Source organism: Tyto alba, unplaced genomic scaffold (genome assembly GCF_018691265.1).
Source record: "Tyto alba isolate M040663 unplaced genomic scaffold, T.alba_DEE_v4.0 Super-Scaffold_13, whole genome shotgun sequence".
NCBI lineage: Eukaryota > Metazoa > Chordata > Aves > Strigiformes > Tytonidae > Tyto > Tyto alba.
The window spans coordinates 48,107,698-48,131,971 of NW_024881275.1; the positions used below are offsets into that span (position 1 = coordinate 48,107,698).

Below are 24,274 nucleotides of genomic sequence, written 5' to 3' on the forward strand. Positions count from 1 at the left end.
TGGTTGGCTGTCAACCAGGCCCAAACCACGACATATAGCCAGATGCAAGGCATCTCTGAGGTACTAGAAATGTGCTATGCAGTCACAAAGATACGGAACTTGTGTAGCTTTAAAGAGCAATTTGCATACATGTGATATACACCTGTTTCCCTAATGCAGTGCAATGAACATGGTTGAAAGTGGAATAATTGCACATACCTGGCCGATAATATTCACTGTTCCTAAGAGAAGTTTCCTGTTTAACACAATATTGTCCCCCACAAAAGTTACTTACACTTTGCAGGATTAATAAGAATAGTTTTTTTTGTGAGCACTACCACAGGGAATACTGAGGAGGGGGAGCTGAAAAGCAAGATCTGGGACACTTGCTGGTCTTGTAAGTGGGAAGGCAAAGAGCCAGAGAGCAATTACTGTGCTTACTTACATCTGTTTTTCCAGTTGAATAGTTGGATCTATTCTCTCTCCCAGCATCCCACAAAATTCTGGACTGCCATGTTTGATGGGTCTAAAGCCTCCTCCAGGTGCTCTTAACTGCCTCTGCTGGTCATTTGTGGGAGAAGGAGATGCTTGCTGATTTTCACGTCCATTAAATTGGGCTGCAAGATACACAATTGTTATAGGTAGATTAAGGCAAATCACATCCAAATATGGATTAATGAATCTGTATTAAGGTAAGAGAGCAAATGCAGCGCTGGGGTGGCCGAGGAGTCGCAGCTCCATCAAGGCTCACCAAATTGCTTAAGTTTCAAACCCCCTTTTATCCACACAGCTGCCAGTTTCAACATCTTCGGCACACCTCCTGGCTTCTTCTACAATCTTATCTTCTTCTTTCTTCTCCTCTCTCCAGCCTCCCATCGTGCTTGCGCAGTGCTCCCTGGTGGTCATGGGCAGGGGCCTTCAGATGAAGGCTCACAGTCTTCTTCACTGTGTTCGCTAGCTGACCCTTACTTCTGGGCAAACTCAGTCCTGTGGTGAGTACACCTTGTCCTTCAAGTCTGGGCTAATTTGCAGCTCCTTTGTCTTTATGGCTCAGTGGTTTCAGTTCCTCTCTTATCTCAAGGACAAGAGATTCCAGAGATGGCCCATTCTGTTCTTTCTCATTCCATTGCAAAGGAGTTACCGCCCTTTGATATGGACCATCTGGTGAGCATCCCAAGAAGGGGGGGCTGTTGGTTTGATGTTTCCTCAGATCAATTATCCCCTTTTCTTTTCCCAGTAGTAAATTCTTTTACTTTTCTTCAAATTTGGATCATTGTACTAATAATAGCTTTAGCCTAAAAAGCAATTGTTTAATTACTTTTAGCAAAAGCAAAATTCTTCTATTATTTATCACACAATAGTTACCTCTCCAGGCAAGGTTAACAAGGACCAAAATATTAGTAGCACTTTAGAGAGGTTTCACACTTCCCAGGGAGAATAAACACGCACCCACTAACATTAAGATGTAGTGGTTTATCTACAAAATTATAAGTATCATGTAAAGGTGTTTCTAACTATGCAAAATACAGTCCTAAAACTCTCTTGCTTTTCCAATAACAAAATCCACACTATTCTAAAGCTTGTTACAATAACTAGGGTTTATCTTAACATTTGATACTTTATTCACCAATAGATGATACTATTAAACAAGTAATAAACAGTAACAAAGTTAGGCTTTCTGTCAACTGCCATAATTACAATAACAAAGAAGTGAGAACATTCAAGAATCCAGTTTGCCTCAGTTTATGTAGAATCATCCTAACAGTGATCTGGATGCAAATCCAGACAGACAACACCCATTTATCCACATCAGAAATACTGGCAAGCAGCAATGAATTGAAAGTTTATCCACTTATACAATGCCGACACAAAGCTTTTGTCTTGAAACACTAGGGCACAAAGTAGTGAAAAGGGAAAATAACATTTGTTAGTTTCTCTCACAAACTATATTATTCCAAGAAAAGCAATATGACTTATTTTGCAAAGCTGTAATTTCTCAGAGCACTGCAACATCTGTAGCAAAGCACATACTACTGATGTCAGCATCCTCACTCTACGCTCCCTACATTTACACTTACAGATTCTACATAATTAAAAAAAATAAAAAAAGAGAGACACTATTGACAGAAACAGTGAAAGGAGCTACTCACACCACCTTCCTGACACTCACTGCCTTCTATGGTTTGCTTCTTCATCAGAAACTAACACTCCCAGCTGCAGATGGATTATTTTTTTAAGGTCATTTGATGGGGAACCAGGCAGAAAAAATTTCACTGTATCAGAGGCAAACGTCACAATGTGCATGAACACATGATATAGGGAACTAACGATCTGCTTTGTCCTTGAACATTCTTTTGAAACTCATCTACTAAAGACTGGTGCTTGTCTAGGATAAAGCTTATCAGGGCTGGCAATCTTCAAGGATAAATGTGTCAAACACAGGAAGAGATAACAGGGATAGCTGTGATGGGCTGACCTCACCGCAAAACTGGTTAAACTCCTCAAAAGCTTCTGAGATCACCGAACAGGAAGAGACCATATTCGTATGTATAGTTTCGTTGTGTAATTCCATGAATATGTATACCTGCACTGTACAAATTCCTGGTAAAATGTACTGTTGGTGTGCAAGCTAGGAAGAGTGATTTCCCTTGCACCCAGCGCTTCAATAAACATACCTGCTGTATAACTCTTTGTGAGTTGCAAAGTTTGTTTCCACACATCACACACACAGCACAATCAGTTCCTCTGTAAGTTTCAACAGCAGTATCAGAGAAAATGTTACATTGACAATTAAAGGTACTCCCTACAATAGCATGTTGTAGATCTTGTGCATGTAGAACTCAACTTATAACACACAACCAGTTAGGGATGTGGCTGGTAGTTGTATAGCATTGTTTTAAAGCAGCACTGTGCAACAGGAAGACAGCTGTAATGTTCAGAAAGATAATGCATACAGAATAGAGATGTGTTGGATGTGGAAAGTGTTTTGGAGCTTTTTTAAAATTATTTTTATTTTTATATGTTTTCCTTATGGGGGTTAGACTTCCAAATTCCCCCTCTATTCAGAGAAAGCAGGCATAAATTATTGCAAAAATTGGGTAAATTTTTGCCCAATCATATTCTGAAGCATGTATGGCAGAAATATGCTGGTGATATATTAAAATGGATACTCAGGTTTAATTTCATTACTGAATAGTGAAAGCTGATTAGCATAACAAGAAGAAACATTGCATATGTGTACTTGCCAGTGATATATTTAAACAGCACTATTATTTCAATGGTAAGAAAAACATCTGGATGTAATTTGGAAACTCTGTGAAAATTGGTGAACTTAATGTCAGCTTCTAACTGAGCAACATCTTTCAGACACCAAAAAATTCAGTTCGCAAAACCCCCATGAAACTCAGTTCTGATTGTAAACAGCAATATCTTTACCACATAATGGTTAGGAGTAGGATCTGTTCTCCAAAAATAGCATAAAGTTAAAATTAATATGTTTTTGATTTTTTTCTCTGTGTGAAAACCTCAGACATGTTTCCGGACCACTGCTTTCTTTGTTTTTTTTATTCCTTTTTTTTTTTTTTTTTGGTGTGTGTGCGTGTATCTGTGTGTGTGTCTGTGTGTGAGTTAAATTGATAAGAAGAAGCAGTATGAAAGGGATATCCAGGCATATTAAACTGACAATTGTGATAAACAGTCAGGCACCAACCCACACAATGTTGTTATGTTGTTATCAGGAATCAGTTTCAGCTGCTATAAATCCTCTCTTAACTAAATCTTTAGTATATACAGTGAAGGTTCAGAAGCTCAGATCCATGCAGCTGCGAGTGCAAAGTTTTTTATTGTTATGGTACTTCTGTTTACATGCAGCAGCTGTGTGAACACCAAGGTCAGTGGAGGAACGGAGGAAGAAAGGAGGGGGGAGGTGTGCTGGAGCAGAGACCCCCCCTGTATCCTGTGGTGAGACAGCAGGGAGGCCCCCCCACTGCCACCCACGAAGATCTATGGTGGAGCGGACACACATTTACGCCCTGTGTTTCACCTGGTTGATCAAGGTGCTGTGCCTGAAGAAGACCGGGGTCTTGTGGGAAAAGGTAGACCCCATTGTTGTAGTTCAGCACTGGGAGGATTGCAGCATGTGGGGGTGTTCGATGCTGGAGCAGCTCAGGAAGGGCTGCAGCCTGTGGGAGGGACTCCAGTTGGAGAAAGTTGGTGTCCCACAACGGAGCAATGTAAGGAAATGCTGCGGCCCATGGGAGAGACTCACATCAGAGAAAGTTTGTGGAGGACTGTCTCCTGTGAGAGGGGGAGCACGATGGAGCAGGGGAAACAAGTTCCAGAAGCTCGCCCCACCGAAGTTGGAAGAAGTGGCTGCACTGACTGCACCCCCCATTCCCTGCCCCTGTGACGCTGCAGGCAGGAGGTAGAGATATTGAGAGCAGACCTGAGCCTGGGAAGAAGGGAGGGGTGGGGGGAAGGTGTTTTCGAGATGTGGCAATGCTTCTCACTGTCCTACTCTGTCAAGTGTTGTTGTTAGTGTCTGTAATAAAAGTATGTTCTTTTTTTCTTCCCCTAATAAGTCTGCCTTTTGCTTGTGATCATAATGGGTGATCTGCCCCTCCCAGTCCTATCTCAAACCCCAAGCCTGGCTCATTTGTCCCTTCTCATCGCTGGTAATGAAGGGATGTGTGAGCGGCTGAGTGGTGCTCAGTTGCCCTCTGAGCTCAAACCATGACTGCCTTGCATGAGTAATTAAATTTCATGATAATTCTAGTGTTGTCGCCATTTTGATTTGTTTCCTAGGTCTATCACATGAGAAATCAAAAACATTTGTTATACAAGTCTCTTTGCATCTGCACTTCATAACACATATGTTTGTTGTTCACCTCATAATACTTTTTAATTAAACTTTTTAGTCTTTTTAATTAAACTTTTTAGTACTTTTGTAAAGCAGTATTTTAATTTAGTGTTTCCATAAGAGTTAACTACATAATGCTGAGGAAAATATTTACACAATGGCCAATTATAAAATCTCATATTGGATGGATTGTGCTATATTAATTTACAGTTACGTGTAGACAAACTAAAAACTACAGATGAAGAAAAAAAAATCAACATAACTAAGATTCTTTTTTTTTTTTTTGAAATCAACACTCAAAAAATTATTTCAAAATTCTCCCTATAAAGACCAAAAAAGTGATCATGAAGGTGGTTACAGAGCTCAAAGACTTAACAAACACCAAATGAGTTGTGTGCAAAAAGGTATGCAGTAGAAACTAATAAATTTGTTCTCTGGGTTCAATGAATTAAAAATCAGACCTTTTATATAATATGCACAATACATGAAGAATAAGGTCTAAGATCTATATTACTGATAAAGATGCTAAAGAAGGGGTTCCAGAACAGGAATCACAGTTGTAACTAGACTCCAGGAATAATATTAATCACTAAGCACTACCCTTTGAGGTCAATGACCCTGACAGGTTTTCATGTATCTAACAGTCTATCCATCTAGGCCACAGCATTCCAAACCAAGAAACACAGCTAACACCACAGCATAGCATGTTCAAGGCTAAAGTTGACACGGATGACGCCAACTGCTCTCATTCCATTAGCAGATCTAGTAGTTTCAATGCAGAAAACACACAGGTTTGTCAAGCAGGACCGCACACTGACTACTAATCACTGGTCACAGGCTTCTTCCATGCTCCCTCCTAGAGCCACATTTCTTTTCTTCTTTCCTCATATCCACAACCATCACCACACACAACTCTTCTTTCCAAACCTTCTGCCAAGCTGACTCCTAAAAAGGAAGGGGAACAACTCTGCTCCTAGACACAGCTTTTCATTAGAACATGCCATTGACAGGAAAAATCACAGAGCATGTATGGCTAGCACCCCACAATAGCATCTGGAAACATGGTCAGACCAACTGATACAGCTGGACTTTGCTGGACACACAGAGACTATACAAAAGAAAAAGCCTTGGCCTTTAGAATCACATCCTCACTAAATGAAGCTCCCCTCAGCCTTTTCTGCAAAGCAACAGAGGGAAAAAAAGGAGCAGTGTAACTAACACCAAGTACAGACATTCACAGAGACAGAAAACAGTTTGTGTCATGTCTCCTGGCAAGTTCTGATGTGGGAAAGCTTCAGCAGTTCAAAAGGATTAATCCACAACCAAGTTCTACATAACCATAGAAATGCTTGCAACCATAATGAAAATACTCCAAGCACCAAGAAACTCATCACTGAGAAGAAGCATGTTACTGCATGCACATTACACCGCTATTTTTTGTCCTGCACCTTTAAGAACTGTCCACCATTTAAGGAACTTGCAAAGCAACTCCCTCATCATAGAGCCTCTCAACAATAAACACTATCTACATCATGTCCATTAAAATGGGGGTAGGGGCAAGGAGTAGAAGAAACAGAAGTTTTACTAACATGAATCAAATATTGAGATGGTTGACAACAGGTCAGTTGAAGCACCAAAAAGAGTTCAATGTTCCACATTTCTGCAGCAGATAAAGATTTGAGACTATCCATATTTGCTTTTCAGAGATCTGCCCCTCAACACACACACCAAAACAGCAGAAATACTAGATAGAATTCTCCCAAAAGCAAGTACATATGCTATCAGTATGAGAGAAAATGTGCTGGTTGGGATCTAGGAATCCTACCTGCCAGAGCTGGGATGGTGATTTTGTTCCATTCCCATGGTTGATCATACTCATCTTCAGGCCTGTCATCATCCTGTGGCAATTTGCTTTCTCGTAAACAGTGACACACCACACTTTCAGAACTGGATTCCACACCACTGCCTTCTGGTTCATAGGGTGTGTCGTAGAGCTGCATGTTTTTCTGATGGGACTTCATGCCTTCCTGCTTCTGAAACTCTGTTGGCAAGAAAGAAAATTGAATGAGCATCACTACTAACCATGCCTTAGTATCACAGTCAATAATTTTAGAATATTCAACTTCAATCCATTCCTTAATAGCCACATAATTATACAGATGGCAAGCTTGTACAAGACTTCTAAATTCTACCTCTACCTTTGGTAACTGGCTAGAAGCAAAAGCCGGCTCCCGCTAACCACCACAGCACAATCAGCCTCATGTCTCCACCAACATCTTTCAGCTTGCACAGAGCGAGATTACATGAAGCACACAATCCCTGTCAGCCTGTGTAAAGCACACTTACAAGCAACTGTACATAAATCCCTAAGAATGCTGAAATTTCTGTATGCAATTAACTCTTCAAGAGGACACTGTTCAGAAGTGCAATTAGAAGATACAAAGATAAAAAAAAAAAAAAAAAAAAAAAAAAGAAATCCCACAGTATAATTACATATGCTGATAAAAAAAATCTCTGCAGTTACCTCTACAGAATATTAGCAGAAAATGAGCTAGGACTAGAGTAAGAGCACTAAACAAAAGCACTGGTAACTAAAGCTTAGCAGACATTGTATTAAAGAACACTTAAATTAACACTAACCTTGTCAGAAAATAAGCATGTTGAAGCTTCACAGAAAGGAACAGTGTACTGCCCTCCTGGATACAGCAAACCAAAACCTGGGCTTTGTTAGGAGGTGCACAGCTAGCAAATCAAGGAGAAAGCTGTCATGCCTTCACCCTTGGCCCCAAGGAGGCTATACCCACCAACAAGTGGGTCCTACTGTGTCCAGTCTGCACACTCTCTACAAGGAGTGTCCAAGGAGTAAACTAGTTAATAAAACTAGAAAGGAGACAATGCAGAGCTACCAAGATAGCAAGGTCCTGAGGCCTATGATAAGGAGAGGTGGTTTTGGTTAGTCTGATGAGGGGAAGGTCAAGGGGGATATAACAGCAGCTCTCAGCTGCCTGAAGGGCAGTCAGAGCCAAAACTTTCTTGGACAGTGTCAGAAGATGCAATAAGAAGAAACAGATCCCAGATGTAGCTTGAGAGATCCAAGTGGGACATTGAGGGAACCTTCTCTCCCTGGTGTGTTGTGCAGCCCTAGGACAGGTCACCAGGTAGGTTGTGGGACGTGTCTCCATTCTCCGGAGTTTGCAGTCCATTGCCTAGACAAACACAGGGTCACTCCATCTACTGATACAAAACTGCATGAAGTGGGCGATAGACCAGGTGGCTATGCTACCATTCAGAGGGATCTGGAGATTCCGGAAAATTGCAGGCTAACTGGCTGGAAAGCAGATCAGCAGAGAAGGACTTTGGGGTCCTATATGACAGCAAGTTGAATACGAGCCAGCAGTGCACCCTCACGGTAAAGAGGGCTACTATTAAGCTGGGCTGCATTAGAAGGAGTGCTGAAAGCAGGTCATGGGAAGTGATTCTTCCTCTCTACTCAGCCAGCACTGGTGAGACCACATCCGGACTGCTGGGTTCAGTGCTCTCACACCTCCCCAGTACAAGAAAGACATAGGTATATTGAAGCAAGTGTCCTTTCATCCTGAAATTCCTATCATGCAATGGGTTAAAAGCTCTCCTAAAACCCATCGAATTGGGCATGCTCAAGAATCAAGTATCATAAAGTGGAAACGGTATATTCAGGACAGGGCCAAGGTAGGGGTTGGTGGAGTAGCTACCCTCCACGAGAGAGTAGCTACTGCCCCCACAGGTGATCAAGAAATGAACCCTGATTTCACAGTTGAACGGGAATCCCCAGTACGAGGGGGAAAAGCTTTCGACCAACTCACACGCTCTGAAAAGGAACATGCTTGGTTCACTGATGGATCAGCTAAGTATATAGGAGGGAAGAGGTTTTGGAAAGCAGTAGCTTACTATCCCCATCTAGAAAAATTTTTAGAAACTACAGGAGAAGGGAAAAGCAGCCAGTATGCTGAATTATATGCAGCTTATATGGCCTTGAAACAAGAAGACCTAGGAGAATGTCATTTATATACTGACTCCTGGTCAGCAGCTAATGGGTTAGCTACTTGGCTGCCAACATGGGTAGCCAAAGATTGGAAAATATACTCCAAAGAAGTCTGGGGAAAGGAATTGTGGAAGGATATTTGGGAAATAGTAAAGAAGACTAAGGTGTCTGTGTTTCATGTTGATGCTCATAGTAATGTGGACACTTTAGAACGACTTTATAACTCTGTTGTAGACAACTGGGCAAAGATTTCCCAAGCTGGATTAGAATTCCCTCAGAAGGATGATCGTGAAGGCTTGGCAAAATGGGCACACCAAAAGTGTGGGCACCTTGGAGAGAAAGCCACTTACAGGTGGGCCCAAGAGCGTGGCATGACAATGTCACTGGATATGATCAAAACTATAATCGCCCAGTGCCCCGTGTGCCAACATACTCACAAAAGTCCAGTGCCTAATATTGTGAAAGGACAACTGGGAAGAGGAAAATTGCCCAGACAAATTTGGCAAATGGATTATATCGGACCTTTACTCCAGAACCTAGGGTGTAAATATGTCTGCACTGCTGTAGATACATATTCTGGATATTTGATTGCCCATCCTTGTAAGAAAGCTACTCATCATCGTACTATCTGTACTATAGGCATAATCATTTTGTACTATGGAATTCCACTGCAGATTCAAACTGACAATGGGTCTTATTTTCGAAACAAATTTGTTCAAAGGTATGCTGAGCAGCAAAATATGCAGTGGGTTTTTCATATACCATACTATCCACAAGCTGCAGGATTGATTGAACGAATGAATGGGTTGTTGAAAGAGCAGTTGAAGAAGTTAGGAGATGGGAACCTAACCCGATGGAAAAACTCATCTCACAGATGCGCTACATATCCTTAACAATAGGCCCATTGGGGAAATGGAGACCCCTTTGATGCGCATGACTACACCCAATTTACAAATAAAACCTCTGACAGTAAGTGAGACTTTGACTTACTGGGAAATTGTTCCGGGTGCGATGGCCCCTTACCGGGCCACTCCAGAGGCTGCAGGGCTAGATCTCTATGCATTGGAATTGATCAGGATAAACCAAAAACAGATGAAAGTTATCAATACTGGGATAGGAATTAAAATTCCTCCAGGACACTTTGGTTTGATAACTGCCCATTCAAGCCTAGCCTTGAAAGGTATTCATGTCATGGGAGGAGTGACTGATACGGATTATCAAGGAGAAATTAAAGTAATTCTGTTAAACAATGGTGAACAAGATTTAATTATTCATCCCCATGACAGAATAGCACAACTATTGATATTGCCAGTTTTGAAAGCAATTGTGAAAAAAGGGGATCCACCTCAAGTCACCACTGTTCATGGAGATAAAGGGTTTGGATCAACTAATTTCAATAACGGAGCTAAAGTATGGGTCCAGAGTTCAAGCGGACCTCCTGAACCAGCTGAAGTAATAGCCACAGGAAAAGACAATACTGTTTTAATCATGAAACCTGGACAGGAAAAATGGGAATATGTTCCTGCAACTAAATGTTATCTGCGAGAACAACTAGATGTCTCAAGATTCTATACTTTAGATCCTGCTAAGATGGATTTGCCTGTGTATCGTCATGGTCCATTTGGGAAAGGCTTTCACACCGGGATGGCCACTGAGAGACACCGCTTAGGTGGCAATGGAAAATTGCAACCAAGACAAGACAACAGGATGATTTCCGATGCAAAGCAAATTCTGCCTGTATCATAGCCAATCTTACTTTCAGTACTCAGTATAACGAAACATGTACATACTGGTGGCGTTCAGGACCAGCATCACGATGGAGAGATCGTGGACGTCTTTTTGTAACCTGTCCTACAGATAATTCAACTGTCACTATATCTAGTAAAGTATCTCTTAAATGTTGTAATGTATCAGGTCTACCCAGTTCGAAAGATTATTACAAATGTGTTAATCGAACAGGTGGTCATGAGGTGAATGCTGCTCATGCAATAACCCTTCCCATGGAAGAAACAGAAACACTAATATGCCATAATAATTCAGTAATGAAAAATCGGTTACACTGGGGAGACTTCTTTACTATGTTAAAATCTAAACCTCATATTTCTGTTGATCATTTCTACCGCATTCCATCTACTTGTGTTCAAGTAGCTCAACAATATCAGAAACATGTTATTCATTTCAATATTTCTTTCCCCCTCCTACTATCATGTAGATGGAAAAGGGCATGGTGTGCCACCCTGTTAGGAGGAACTGGAGCAGGAATGGGAGTTTTAAATTCTATTGATATTGAAACCTTAACAAACAAAGTAAAGAATGCTGGTTATGATGTGGCAGAAGGAATTAGGTTGCAGGCTCAGTGGCTTCCAACTACCTTTACCCCACAAATTGGGTCACTGAACTATGATACAGAATTTTTAAAGCTCTTCAATAGGACTCAAATTAATCAGTGGCATGTTGACCACAACATTAGCCAGATTATGAATTGGACAACATGTACACTGCAGACTTTACATGTCCTTATGCAACGAAACAAAGCTCAGAGTGACTTAACGGCTAATAATGAGCTGTTATGGAGAAACATATTTAAGAAATGGATTCCTTAAACCCATTGGGTCAAATTATCTCCACAGACAGTGCAGTGCACAGATGTATTCTGTGCTGGTCAAATAGTCCACTACGATGTTAGCCAACCTGAAGTTATGTGTAAATTTCTAGTACTGCCTGTAATTTTTGGGGAAAAACTACCCTATGAACCAGAATATTGGCTGCCTCACTTGGAGGGAGATTATATAGACTCTAGGAATCGAACCCATAAATTAGATTTGTGTACATCCACAGCAAATGGTTTATTGTGTGGACAAAGCTCGCGGTTATATGAACCATGTTTATTGGAACATTCAGTGAATCTGTGTAAATGGACAATCTTGCTCAAAAGCTTTGATATGTTTGTAGAAATTAGTGCTAAGCATGTTTGTATCGTGACAAATGATAAAAATATTATAGAAATGTATAATCTAAGTACTCCATTTTCGGGATGCCTCAGAAATGTATTCTATCACATCTGGCACGGACAGATGTATACTTTTTATTCAATGCATGAAGAACAACTGAACATGTACTGGCATCCCCAAAGCTTAGGACTTAATGGAATCAGCTTATCCCTGACTCCACTGAAAACCATCATGGAACAATCAGAACATTTGTGACGACACCTAGAACGACGAAATAAAACTCTGTCAGACTCTGTGATACAGACTGTAATCACAAAGAATCAACTAATGTCGCTAGCTAGCCAGATGGAGAAGGAGAATGCACACCACTGGTGGGACATCTTTACTGGATATTCATCCTCTGCAACCCAAGTGTTGAATTTCTTAATACATCCTCTTGTAATATTGTTAGTTATCATTATTATTATTACTTTATATAATTGTTATGTATGGTATCGTATCAAACGGATAGAGTGAACATATTGGGCTTTTCCAAAGGGGTTGTGATCTTCACTCATAAGTCAAAGGACCGATTGAAACAGAAAAGGCTCAAACAATAGGCCTCAAACCAAAGTTGACTTCTGAGTGAATTCCCCGACCAGCAATCAGCATCTTATCAGCAGAATGAAGCAACCAGCATCTTATCAGCATGAAAATGCAACCCTGGGAACAATCCCTGGGAACTATAAGTAAACAATAGGAAGTAACTAGAAATCCCAAATGTAAAGAAAACCAGAAACTCCTCAGACATGCCCGGATCCTGGCCAGATCCAGACATGCTTGAGTGAGGCACGTCAATCTACCAGATATCTCCCGTGCATTTTGTTTAGACTTGTTTGTTAAACTGTATAAAAGCCAGACCCTCTCACAGCACAGACAGAGACGCCACCTACAAGTGGATGCACTGCGTGGGACTTCCCAATTGCCGAGAAAGGCTCTCTGACCCTTCGCTGTGATGGGGCTCCCCAGCTGATGCACGGGTCTGGATGATGGTAAAGTCTGAGGGCAATTGGTGATGTATCTTTCTTAATCACTATAGTTAGCTTTATGTAGTAATGACTAGGTGCATTACCTTGCTTATTCTTTCTGCTGCTTTAAACAGTAATGTCTAGGTGCATTACCTTGCTTATTCTTTCTGCTGCTTTAAACTAAAGTAAAATAAGTCTATTTCTTTAGCTTGGTGTCTGTGTCCTTTGTGTTAACCCCATCAATTGGCAAAACAGCAAGTCCAGCAAAGGGCCATGAAGCTGATAATGAAACTGGAACATTTCTCATATAAGGAGAGGCTGAGAGAACTGGGACTGGTCAGCCTGGAGAAGATAAGTTTCAGTGGGGACCATATCACTGCACATATATACCTGATGGAAAAGAGTGAAGATGGAGCCAGACTCTTCTTGGTAGTGTCCAGTTACAGGACAAGAGGCAACAGGCACAAATCAAAATACATGGAATTCCATCTGAACACAAGAAAACACCTTTTTACTGTGATGAAGTCAAACATTAAAACAGATTGCCCAGAGAGGCTGTAGAGTCTCCATCTGTGGACATATTCAAGACCTGACTGGACAGTCATGGCTAACCTGTTCTAGCTGACCCTGCTTAAACAGGTTTTTTATTAGATTATATCAATAAGTCCTTTCCAACCTCAGCTGTTCTGTGGTTATCCTGACTACTGCAAGGACAAAATAAGATCTTAATTAATTGTAGCAAATTGCATAGTTACTTAAAAAAGAAAAATGCTCAGGGAGAAGAGAGAGTAATTTTTAGCCTACAAAAGAAGCAAAGTTTTAGACTAGTTCTCTTCATTACTGTAAAAAAAAATTAATCTATTCATTTATCAGCAACAGCATTATAACCAAGTAATTGCTCCAAACCATTTCAAAAGTACTGTGAAATATCTACAATATGACAGCACTCTTATTACTTTGAAAAAAATGATTAATTTTATACATTACAAATACAGGAAACTTGAAGAAATATACACCAAAACCAATTATGTAAATAGAAGCAAGAGAGGTATAAGTCCTATTTATGAATAATAACCACATTGCCACATTTCAATACAAGCAAAACCTAGAAAAGGTTATCTTAAAGTACAGCTTATTTGAACAGAAGTACTTTAAATCTTTTCAATTAAATTTAGTCTTTGTCTTTCAGCTATCTTTTGAAAATAATTTTGCATGGGGAAAAACGCTGCATTAAGAAAAACCTGTATTAGAAAGAACACACAGCTGATACTCTCTTGAATTCTCTTGTGTCCAAAAGATAAACATTTTACTTCTAAAGTCAGAAATGTGGTATGTATCCATCTGCCTTTTGGTACCGTGAAGCCAGTCACTGCTACAACAGGAAGTGTGCATTTCTGAGGAACAGAAGCCATGATCCTGCCAAATCAAAGACTTTACAAAAAAAAGCCTCAAATCAAACCAAACCAAACTATTGACTCTAAGTGCCAAACACAGCTACACCACTGGTTCCTGGTGTGTGAGTATATTTCAATACAGGAGCCCATGATCTACATTTTTATTTTACTCACAGGACCAAAGTATCAGATTGCACAGAAAAGATTACCAGCAAATAATTGATACCTTACTGGTTCATGGTTCACATTCAGGGACCACAATTAGAAAAACTACAAATAATTGATCCTAAACTAAAACCCAGTCAGAGCAAAGAAGTGCTCATAAAGAAGGAGAATATATATACATGCATATGTAAAAATATATGTGTGTATACACACACATACTTATACACACATATTTACATACAGCCTCTTTTATAAAGCAGTATTAGTACTGTGGTACAGATTCACACTGATAGCTCAGTGCAGACTTGATATTTAAGAATTAGGTAGCTGAAGATAACAGAACATTTGTGATGAAGCATTTCTCATGGTTTTCACTCAATCCCTAACAAGGACAGCTCCAAGTGCTAAAATGGTTACTGGAATGACCAGGGAGTCCAAAACTGTGTTAGCTTCACTTTTTATGATTTTTCACTTTTATTAATTTTATCCTTTGAGATTTTACTGTTGATAAAGAAAAATACATTTTTACAGAATTATGTCATGAAGTTAATTAGCTACTAGAAGAAACAACTGAAGATTTGAAAAAACTTATTTTGCTAGCAGGCTGAAAGACCCCCACAAATAATTCTTATTCTTAAATCAGCAGTTATAACAGAACCAGGCTGCAGGAGTTTGGACTTCTGTGTAAAACCAAGAACATGAACAGCAAGATACAGAAACTGAGACATCTGGGAACACAAGATTATGACATACAAGACTGAATTTGACATTCTTCCCATTTGGTGAGTGAGTCTGACAAACATTTATGCACAGAACAGACAAAACTCTAGAAGACAAGCAGTTAACTTCACGGTGACCTTTCCATCAGCCACATTAAATCTCTTAATAGTCTTAAATAATTCAACGGCATTAGTCATATACACATTATATTCCTAAAGTGAATTTGGAGAAAATTAGGGGATGTATCATCAAGAAAAAAGAACAGCTATGAAGCCAACAAAAGGAAACTTTGGAGACAGTACTACTTGCTTACAGAACCCAGTAAGTGAACTTCTACAGCTTTTTTTCCAAGAGGGTGCAACAGACAACAAACAACCAGATTCTTCTACAAAGTACAGATGCCAGTAGATATTTCCTTCATCTCAAACTAAAGCATGCAGTAATAAGAGGTCAAACCATGTAGTTGCACTCTTAAAAAAAAAAAAGTTCTGATAAGATACAAACCCATATTTTCCCAAATCAAGCATGTCTGTGTCACCACGCAGTAATAAATTCAACACCATTTTGCAGCCCGTTTGCAACATTTCTTTGGGTGAAATACAATAAAAGCAAAATGTAGGAGTCTTCTTGCAACAGTTGTGTAAGGAATATCAGATACAGAAAGATTCATTGAAGTTAAGTACTTGTGAGAAAATTTTTGTTTCTCTGTCTGGCGAAATAGACTATAACAGAGCTATAGACTCTGCTGGGCAAGTTGGGAAGTAAAGGCAGATTTGGGTATCATAGTAGGAACACATCTTGCTTGCCTACATCCAATATGCAGAAAGAGTCTTAGCCTGCAAAAGACAAAGCATTAGGTCATATAAATCCCCTGATTTTTTCAACCTCTACTGTTCTACTGGGAAAACTTTCAAACATTTTTACACACAAGGAGTTCACAGTATCTGTGGTAACACAGTCATATGAGCTTCCTTATTTCTCTGACAGCAGAGTAATTTATGCATGCCCCACTGCAAAATAAAGATATTTATAATGTACTTAGATAGACACATTACCTTTTACACTAATCAACTGCAGCACAATAAAATTGTTTTGACTCACCAGTGTCTCAGATTCCATGTTGTACTCACCCACACATATCAGATGCAACTGTGATAAAACAGACCAATATCCACTCCAGCTACAGATTTTAGGACCAGTGCAGCATTTAAAATAACAGTCCTACCAGCTGCTTTCTCAGACACCAAAGCCTTACCCTAGTAAGCCAGATCTGACTACAAAAGTAGCATGCTGGTAACAGTATTGCCATGCAAGGCCAATGTTTGAAAAGCTAGCACTTTTAACTTTTTGACTTCTAAGCAAAGTACAAAGGCTATCAACACCCTTTGTACTTGATAAGCCCAAGAGCAGAACTCAGGACAGATGAAAGAATTCTATTGCTGAGATTTTACACAGCAAACTTAGTTGCTCTGATCTCCATTCAACAGTGCAGAACTCAGTGTAGGGTTTAAACTGGTCATACTGCTGGGCAAAGCTTCACCCTATTTCCCAAAGCATGGGACAAGATACTTGACAATGCTCCTAACCCCAACAAATGGCTTTTGAAAGAAGCCCTTGAATGAAAGTACGATGATTCTTCAAGGTCACTTGTGCATACACATTGTTCATCAATTTATTTAGCACACATTAACACGTAAACACTGTACTGGAATAGGATTGTACAGATCACAGCTGTCAGCTTTAAGAATTTCTGCCCCTCTGTTGCTGGATTCAGACTATTTCCTCATTTATGTCCTCTTTCTAGAAGTCAGCATTTAAACAGCTTCAATCCTGGTGACCTGGATTTAGGCTCCTGGTAACCACATCAAAAATGCAACATGCTACCAACTGCACAACATACAAAACTATAATCGACCTGGAGTGGATATCATTGTGATGCTATTCTCATTTAGTACATTTTCACCACTCAGATCTACTAGATAATTCCACTGCAAGGATCTTAGCATTGAAATAACTTTATCTGGAAATCACAGATCTTTCTGATACCAAGTTTGAGGCACACAGAGAAAACAAACATTTATCATCAGAAAGATTTGGATGTTTAATTAAAGAAAGCAAGCAAACAACAGTCCCTTGCTATAGTCCACTACCTGTATCTTGTTCTCCCATATAAACAAAATGATCCATAGGGAGGGTGAGTGTTTCAGCAGTTAGGGAACAGGCTAACCTGTCTTCAACTAGGATAGTCAGAGCAGAGTTATGAGTAGTACAACTTTTGAAATGTGGATTCAAATATTTTATATTCAAGAACCCCAGAAGGGCAGTCCTCAAAGCGATTGGAGGACTTGCTGTACCACACTGGTTTTCTACAGATAAGCCTAGGACAACTAGAATGAATGAATGAATGAATGAATGAATGAATGAATGAATGAATGAATGAATGAATGAATGATACCTGAGAACATAACTCAAGAACAAGGAATGTTTGTGGACAACAGCCACTTGTATTCTCACCTGTCACTGAAAACCTGAGGTTAGCAGTAGGAGTAGAAACTAGAGGTACTGGCAAATACTTGATGCATTTCCCCAGACTTTATCCTGACAGACTGGTTGTTTCTAGCAGGTGAAGGCCACACCAGATCCAGGTCTGAACACAGAAAACCAGGTCTCATCTAGAGTTCTTCTTGATCTCTATCATGGAACAGGTCTTGAATTGGCCCAAACCTCTGCTCTCCACTTGGTCTGCTCCTGAGGTTTCTCATGGAGAGCCACTGAACCAGCATGTAACTGCATGAAAGGGAAGCTAGCTGTTTGCACCAGGCATAGGGGTAGGCTACACATCAACCAATAACTTGCCAGTTTGCCAGAGATGCAAGACAGATGCTAATGCAAAGATCACCCTGACATAAGAACATTTGCTCCTATCTAATAAATTTCCACTCCCTCTCCATAAACAAGCCAGAAATACTTAGCCTACCTATTCCAAGCCTCACCATTAACGTTTCTTTTCATGCCCATCTTGGCAAGGTAATCTGGAAATGTTTTAGAATTAATGCTGCAGAATTCTCACTGTATTAGTGCAAAGTCTATTCACCACAGAAACTAAGTTTTACTTCCTCAATTTTCACTTCAGGCCACCAGAAGTCAAACTGCCTTCTACTCTACTTCCAGGTCCAACTGGATGCCTCCAGCTGCTGGGACACAAGAGAACACCAATAACATTCCAATAGCAGGGAGAACTGTTTTGCTTTACAACTGCAGCAACTGCATCCCAATGCTCACGATTACAGATTTTGTTGCAGGAAATGCTGCCTATGAGATGATCTTCCCTCATTTTTCCTTCTGAACAGAATCCAAGTGACTCAGAAGCGAGCCACTTTACAGGAATGAACAACAGACATTTGCTCCCCTGTCTTGGTGTGAGAGCCTGGCATAACATCTTAATGTGAAAAGCGATGTCTTGAAATAGCCTGCATTGTGACAGAAATCCTACTGAAGTCCAAGTATGACCCATTACCCCAGGAAGAAGCATTCAAAGCAACTCTACATTCAAATAGTCCTGATAAATAAAGACCATTAGGCCAGTCAGATCAAGGATAGGAGGGGAGAAGCCCCTTTATCATAAGTATCAACAAACCAGCAACAAAAAAACATTAATGTCTTCAACAGAACATAGGTACTGAAATAAAACAAACAAGCAAGCATAACCCAACAAAAAGAACATGAAATATATATTTTTCTTCAGGGGTGGGGAAGAAGAGGAGTGGGTGTTGGTGGAGTCAAAGGGAGGCTGGTCAAAAAACACCCAGAACAAATGGGAAGAAAACCTAAATCCCTGTGGATTGGAAGAACAGCAGTATTGCTTCCAAAGGACATGAAAAGGGTCCTTGGAGACATATTTCTTTTATGGCAGAGGCAATGAAATAAAAAAATATGTTTATTCAGTTCTCTGAAGGCAGAAGTTTATTCTAAAAAGCCTTCGCCCTCAACACCTAATTTTCTCTTAAATAAGCAGTGATTAAACACTATAGCTGCCATCTTAAAATGCATAATTTCTGCAGACTTTACCTCTTCAGAGGTGCTTTGATGCTGCTTAGCTATTTACTCCTTATATATTTATTGGAAAGATGTAGAAGAGGAGTAGAGATGTCCTTTTTGTTTAGGGAGGGGGAAAAAGAATCCAAACCGCCACCCCTCAAGATTCTGAACATTCAGTGCTCTTTGGCTGATAACCAGCTCCAGATGTTGCTATAGCCAGTTGCATCATAATACTATATCCACAGTTTGCTTGTAAGTTTTCCTGACCTTTCTGATCAGGAGCACTGACCTTCTGGATCAAAGGATCATTGTTCCATGGGCTAAATGGAGCAATTCAAGTGGCAACAATGCAAAACAGAGAGTTCAGCTCAATTAAAATCCATGATTCTTATTCCATACTCTCAAGCTTCTAAACTATGTAAAAGAGGATTAATTCCTTGTGGTAAATGGGGATGGAAGCCCTCTTGGAAACAGAGTGCAGCACAGGTATTTTCATGTATACCTGTTAGCACAATGGTTCTCACCAGCCCATGACACAAACTACAGTGACCCAAAAAAATTGTTCTAAGATTAGCACAAGCAGAATCAATTCTCCTTGAAAGACATTCTAACATGAAAGTGGTGGCTACTTTAAACAATCTAACACTCTCCAGCGTCAGGACAGAGAAACTTGCAGCAAATCTGACTACTATTTCCTGCAGCTAGGTCAGTCTTGCCACTCATGGCTGCTACTGCTGCTCAGAACACCCTTGCCAGCTCCCTTCAGGCACACAACCTCACACCTTCACAGGGATTGCCCTGAGAGGGGGAAGGAGTGGAAGAAGAACCCATTTGTAATATAAATGCCATTCAGTGCTTACACAGAGGAAGACATTTTCTTGACTCTTGTCTACCTGCGAGTTTTTGCTTACTGAAAGCTTACTCAAAAGCATCTAATGAGATAAGCACCAATCAAAAAGCTTTTTAGTAAGTATATTTATCTATATTTATACATTTAAGATGACACTGCAAGGGATAACCTAGTTATGAGGAAAAAGTGAGTTTATTAAAACCAAGACAAAACAGGCAACTATTTCCCTGATAGATAAAGGTTTAAGTTCAATGAAAATTACCCAGTGAGGAGTTATCTTCTCTGCATGTAAGTAACTTTGAATGTGGCCTTACTTCAGATAGGCAAGGGGGCATTGAAGACGGGGAAGTGATTAGAGGCCTCCCTCCAGACTTAATTGCCCAGTGATTCATAGTGGGAAACAAGTTGCCAACAGGAACAAAATGTATGGCAGACTGAGATAGTAGACTCATTTAGCCAGAACAGCTGGCATATCTTATTTAACAAAGTCAGATGAGATGTACTCTTACATTCTTTTAGCCACCTGCTAGCCTTCCCCATATAGAGTACAAGGCAGGGAGAAGGACTGCTGCTTAAAAACTTCTAGAATAGATTTCTTCTACATGGTGGCTACATGGTGAAAAGCAACAGAAATGCGAATTCCACATTGTTTCTAAAGAAACATCTAGCCTGTGAATGATTGAAAAACAAAACTGAAAGCTCAAAACAGTCTGAATTGTCCCTGATAACTAATGCCTTTATTTAACCTTTGTTAGTCATTTTTTTGGAAAAAAAAAGTCATGAAAACAAAGAGAAGTCAAAGCTTTGGAAGTAGTATCTGATGCATCTACAAGAAATTTTTCCCTCTGACCAGGATTCCAGCAAGAGCAGATACTATTCAAGTACTCCGTTTCCTCCTTTGGCAGGACTTAAAAAGCCACACAGCATCTGCATAATAAACAATATGAGTTTTTTCATGTTCACTGCAAGGAATAGTCACAGTGATTATTTTCCACAGTGATCATTTGCAATTTTACAAATGTGAAGTTGCAAGAAACAGTGATCAACCACAGTGATTATTTGCAATTTTGCCCACTTTGACTTGCTTTGCCAAAGAAAGTGTTGTCCTAGTTGCAAGTTTTCTGTTCTGTCATTCAAGTTGAGCTAATGGCACAATCTAGGAAATCTGATCAGTACCTAAGCACCTAATGAAGATTAATCACCATCTGTTGAATATAAAAGCCTTCAAGTATGACTCCAAATGTTAGGATGGGAGATTCAGTAGACTCGAAGTCCAGCACAGACCTGCACACGCATACAGCAAGGATCATTAATGTAGACATTAAAGACAGCCTACATTTGCTGTTCAGTTCTGGAGACAAAATGGTTTAATTTAGAATTCTACCTCCACATGAGTAGATCAAGAAAGCTGCTCAGTTGTCATCACATTCAGCCACAGATTTTTGCTTTTCACAATCCAAGGCCTTGAATGTAGTAAAAGACAGCTGACTTGCTGGCACAAAAAAAGTGACAGGGCTATGAACATTGAAATTACTGGAAAACTGTTTCAACTCATCCCCTTTGGCCTATGATCCCTTTACTCATCAAGTCATCTCAGCAAGTGATTGATGGAAGGAGCAACTAGTGCCTAGCATTCGTAAGACTTCAAATACTCTACATTGAGCTGTCCAGATGCTAATATTAAGTACCTTGCACTTGGTTTGCAGACTGTCTGTAGTTACTATACTACTCGGGTAAACCCTGAATAGATGCTGATTCTGAGTTGAAAGCTCACTTACAGAGTAATCTGTTAACATAGTGTTGTTTTTTTCCCCTTGGACAACACTTTCATATAACAGTATAGAACATGAAGCAGTGTTTGAATGTATGCAACTATTGATAAAATGCTCTAAAGTATAGTCTATCACATCATCACTCAAGAGCATTTGTGCTTACACCGATATCTAAAAACAACAAATAAATCTTGTTAGCATCCAGCAGAGCATCATTAAGAACAGACCCTACTGTTAAGGAAAGCAAACCATAGTCACGTGAACATCATAAATCAGTTATCTTTTTCTCTTCTTGCAACAGAATCATCACAAATCTTGAAGAATAACATCTGGTATTTTCCTCTTAGGTCAAGTCAAAAAATATCATGCAATAAAAATTCATTCCAGTCATGATCTTGATGTATACAACTGAGTCAACACTTTCTGGTAATTTTTTCAGTTACACTCTTATTTTCCAGTATGTGTCTCTAAACAACTAAACAATGTGCATGCAAATATTTTCAATACACAAAATCACACCCAAAGAGACAATTGTGGAAAGCTGGATTTTTTGCTGTGTGTTTTCTTCTTCGTTTTTAAGGAAAGATATAAAAAGATCCTTAAAGAAAGTGATTAGGAGACACTGTTGATATGCTCTATATTCTACCATGATGCCAAGTTTTGTCAGTAATGGTACATCTCACAAACAAAGGAAAGGGCAAGAAGTGCTACTCAACTTAACATACAAAAATAATGGTATATCTGAAAGACACCATTTTTTTTTCCTTTGTCTCCCTCTTCCCTTTCTATTTCAATTGAGACAGCAGCACAGACAGCATCTAACCCACCTCAAGTTGCATTGCAACCATAACAGCTGCTGCAGGACTTGCTTAGGAAATACTCAAGAGGGCTCAGCTATGGCATCACACTTTTCTGCCTTGCAGTACATCTCAGCTAAGTACAACCGTTTGACAGACCATATGAGAGCTACAACAGTATAAAAGCCACTGCTTCTTCACGTAGCTTTTCAACTTATCCACTCCACAGAAAACAAATGCCAAACACAAAGCAAGCCCAGAGTTCCTCCAGGCAATCCTCATTTCTCCCCAGTTTGCCTGCTTTGTTCTTAATTGCTAGTCTGACCTATAACAGCATCAGTTTTGCATGCCTACATCCTGCTTCATAAAACTAGGCTGTATGAGAACTCTCCCACTCCAAGCCACCAACACATGAAACTGAACAAGGCAGAACCAAGAGCAAGCTCAACGAAGACTGAAGATTTCTACCTTCTTTATTCACACATTGATATTGCTCAAGAAATTAGGTCACAGTAGCACAACACAGTCCAGCAGCAAGCAGAAACATACTGCAAGCTTCCTAGATCAGTAGGGATGACAGAAAGAAATGCATGTTTCAGCACACCAACACACCAAAACCAGACAAAGCTTACCTGACCGCATCCAGAAAGGGAAGGCTGTTCCTGCAGACATAAGCCTCTAATAATTTTAGCAACCAGAATGGCAATGAACAGTTGAGTTTGCATGGTTATTCAAGCTTCTCCAGAGGAGCACTTTCAAACAGAGTTCTTTATAGAAGAAACCAGGAAAGAAGCCGTATGTTGTTGTAAGCCTACATAAAATGCACAGAGCACAAAAGAAGTTGTATTTCTAACCACTTCCCACTGAAGTTTTAAGCTCACTTTATGACTGAGTGTGAAGCCACATTAAAATATTGGTAAACTGATGTGGCAAGATGTTTGGTCTAAGTGGCAAGCAGACACAGAACTGGCTGAATCTTCAACCCTCATTTACTTTAAAGGATAAGAAAAATCTCATCTGGTTTCCGTTACTAAACCAGAAAAGATGTAGGAGAAACTGTAGCTATCACATTACAGCTGATGTCAGAAACAGATTCAATTTACTTAAGGATTCACTCATGCTTTGCCACTAGAGATTTTCAGAGTTTGGATGCAAAGCCAACAGGCAAAAATTCTAGCCATTTACCAGCAAGCTAAGCACAACAAAGATGACATAATATCACAGTTGAAAGGGTATATTTTTCCTTCCAAGAATTATGTTTACTTCATCACATGCTTAATAAATCCTTCCAGGACCATCTTATTTGAGCTTACTTAACTTTTCTGTACATATAAAGATAAAAACAAAATGGTTGGAGTCAAATAGAATATAATATGAAGAGATGACAGAGAAAGTACTTCTGAGAAAAAAAAAAAAAAGTCCTCACTACTTAAAAAAAAAAGATCCCCAGCAGGACATTTGGCTTGAGCACAGCTAGCTGAGGAAAGGGTAGAAATTCCTTCTGACTTCGTAGTGGATGTAATGTCCACTAGTTTTCTTTTTTAAAAAAAATGAATCCAGGTTAGGGTAGAAATATTTATTCCCAGGGTTGCAATCCTGATACTAGCTTGGTTATTAAACAGCTAACCTTAAACTTTTTCACATGGTCTTCAAACACCTCCTTTGGCTAAAAGCCTCCTTGCAAAAAGAACAAGAAGAAAGAGAAGAGGAAAACGAAGCAAA

The 24,274-nt window shown here is 39.7% G+C and overlaps 1 protein-coding gene across 1 annotated transcript in view; it reads right to left on the reverse strand.

Moving 5' to 3' along the window:
• Positions 1-24,274, reverse strand: part of SHB (SH2 domain containing adaptor protein B) — a 99,027-nt gene that overhangs the window by 21,718 nt on the left and 53,035 nt on the right. The window contains 2 exon segments of the mRNA XM_032993835.2: positions 425-596; positions 6,663-6,878. Of these exon segments, the coding sequence (XP_032849726.2) occupies positions 425-596; positions 6,663-6,878 (388 nt within the window).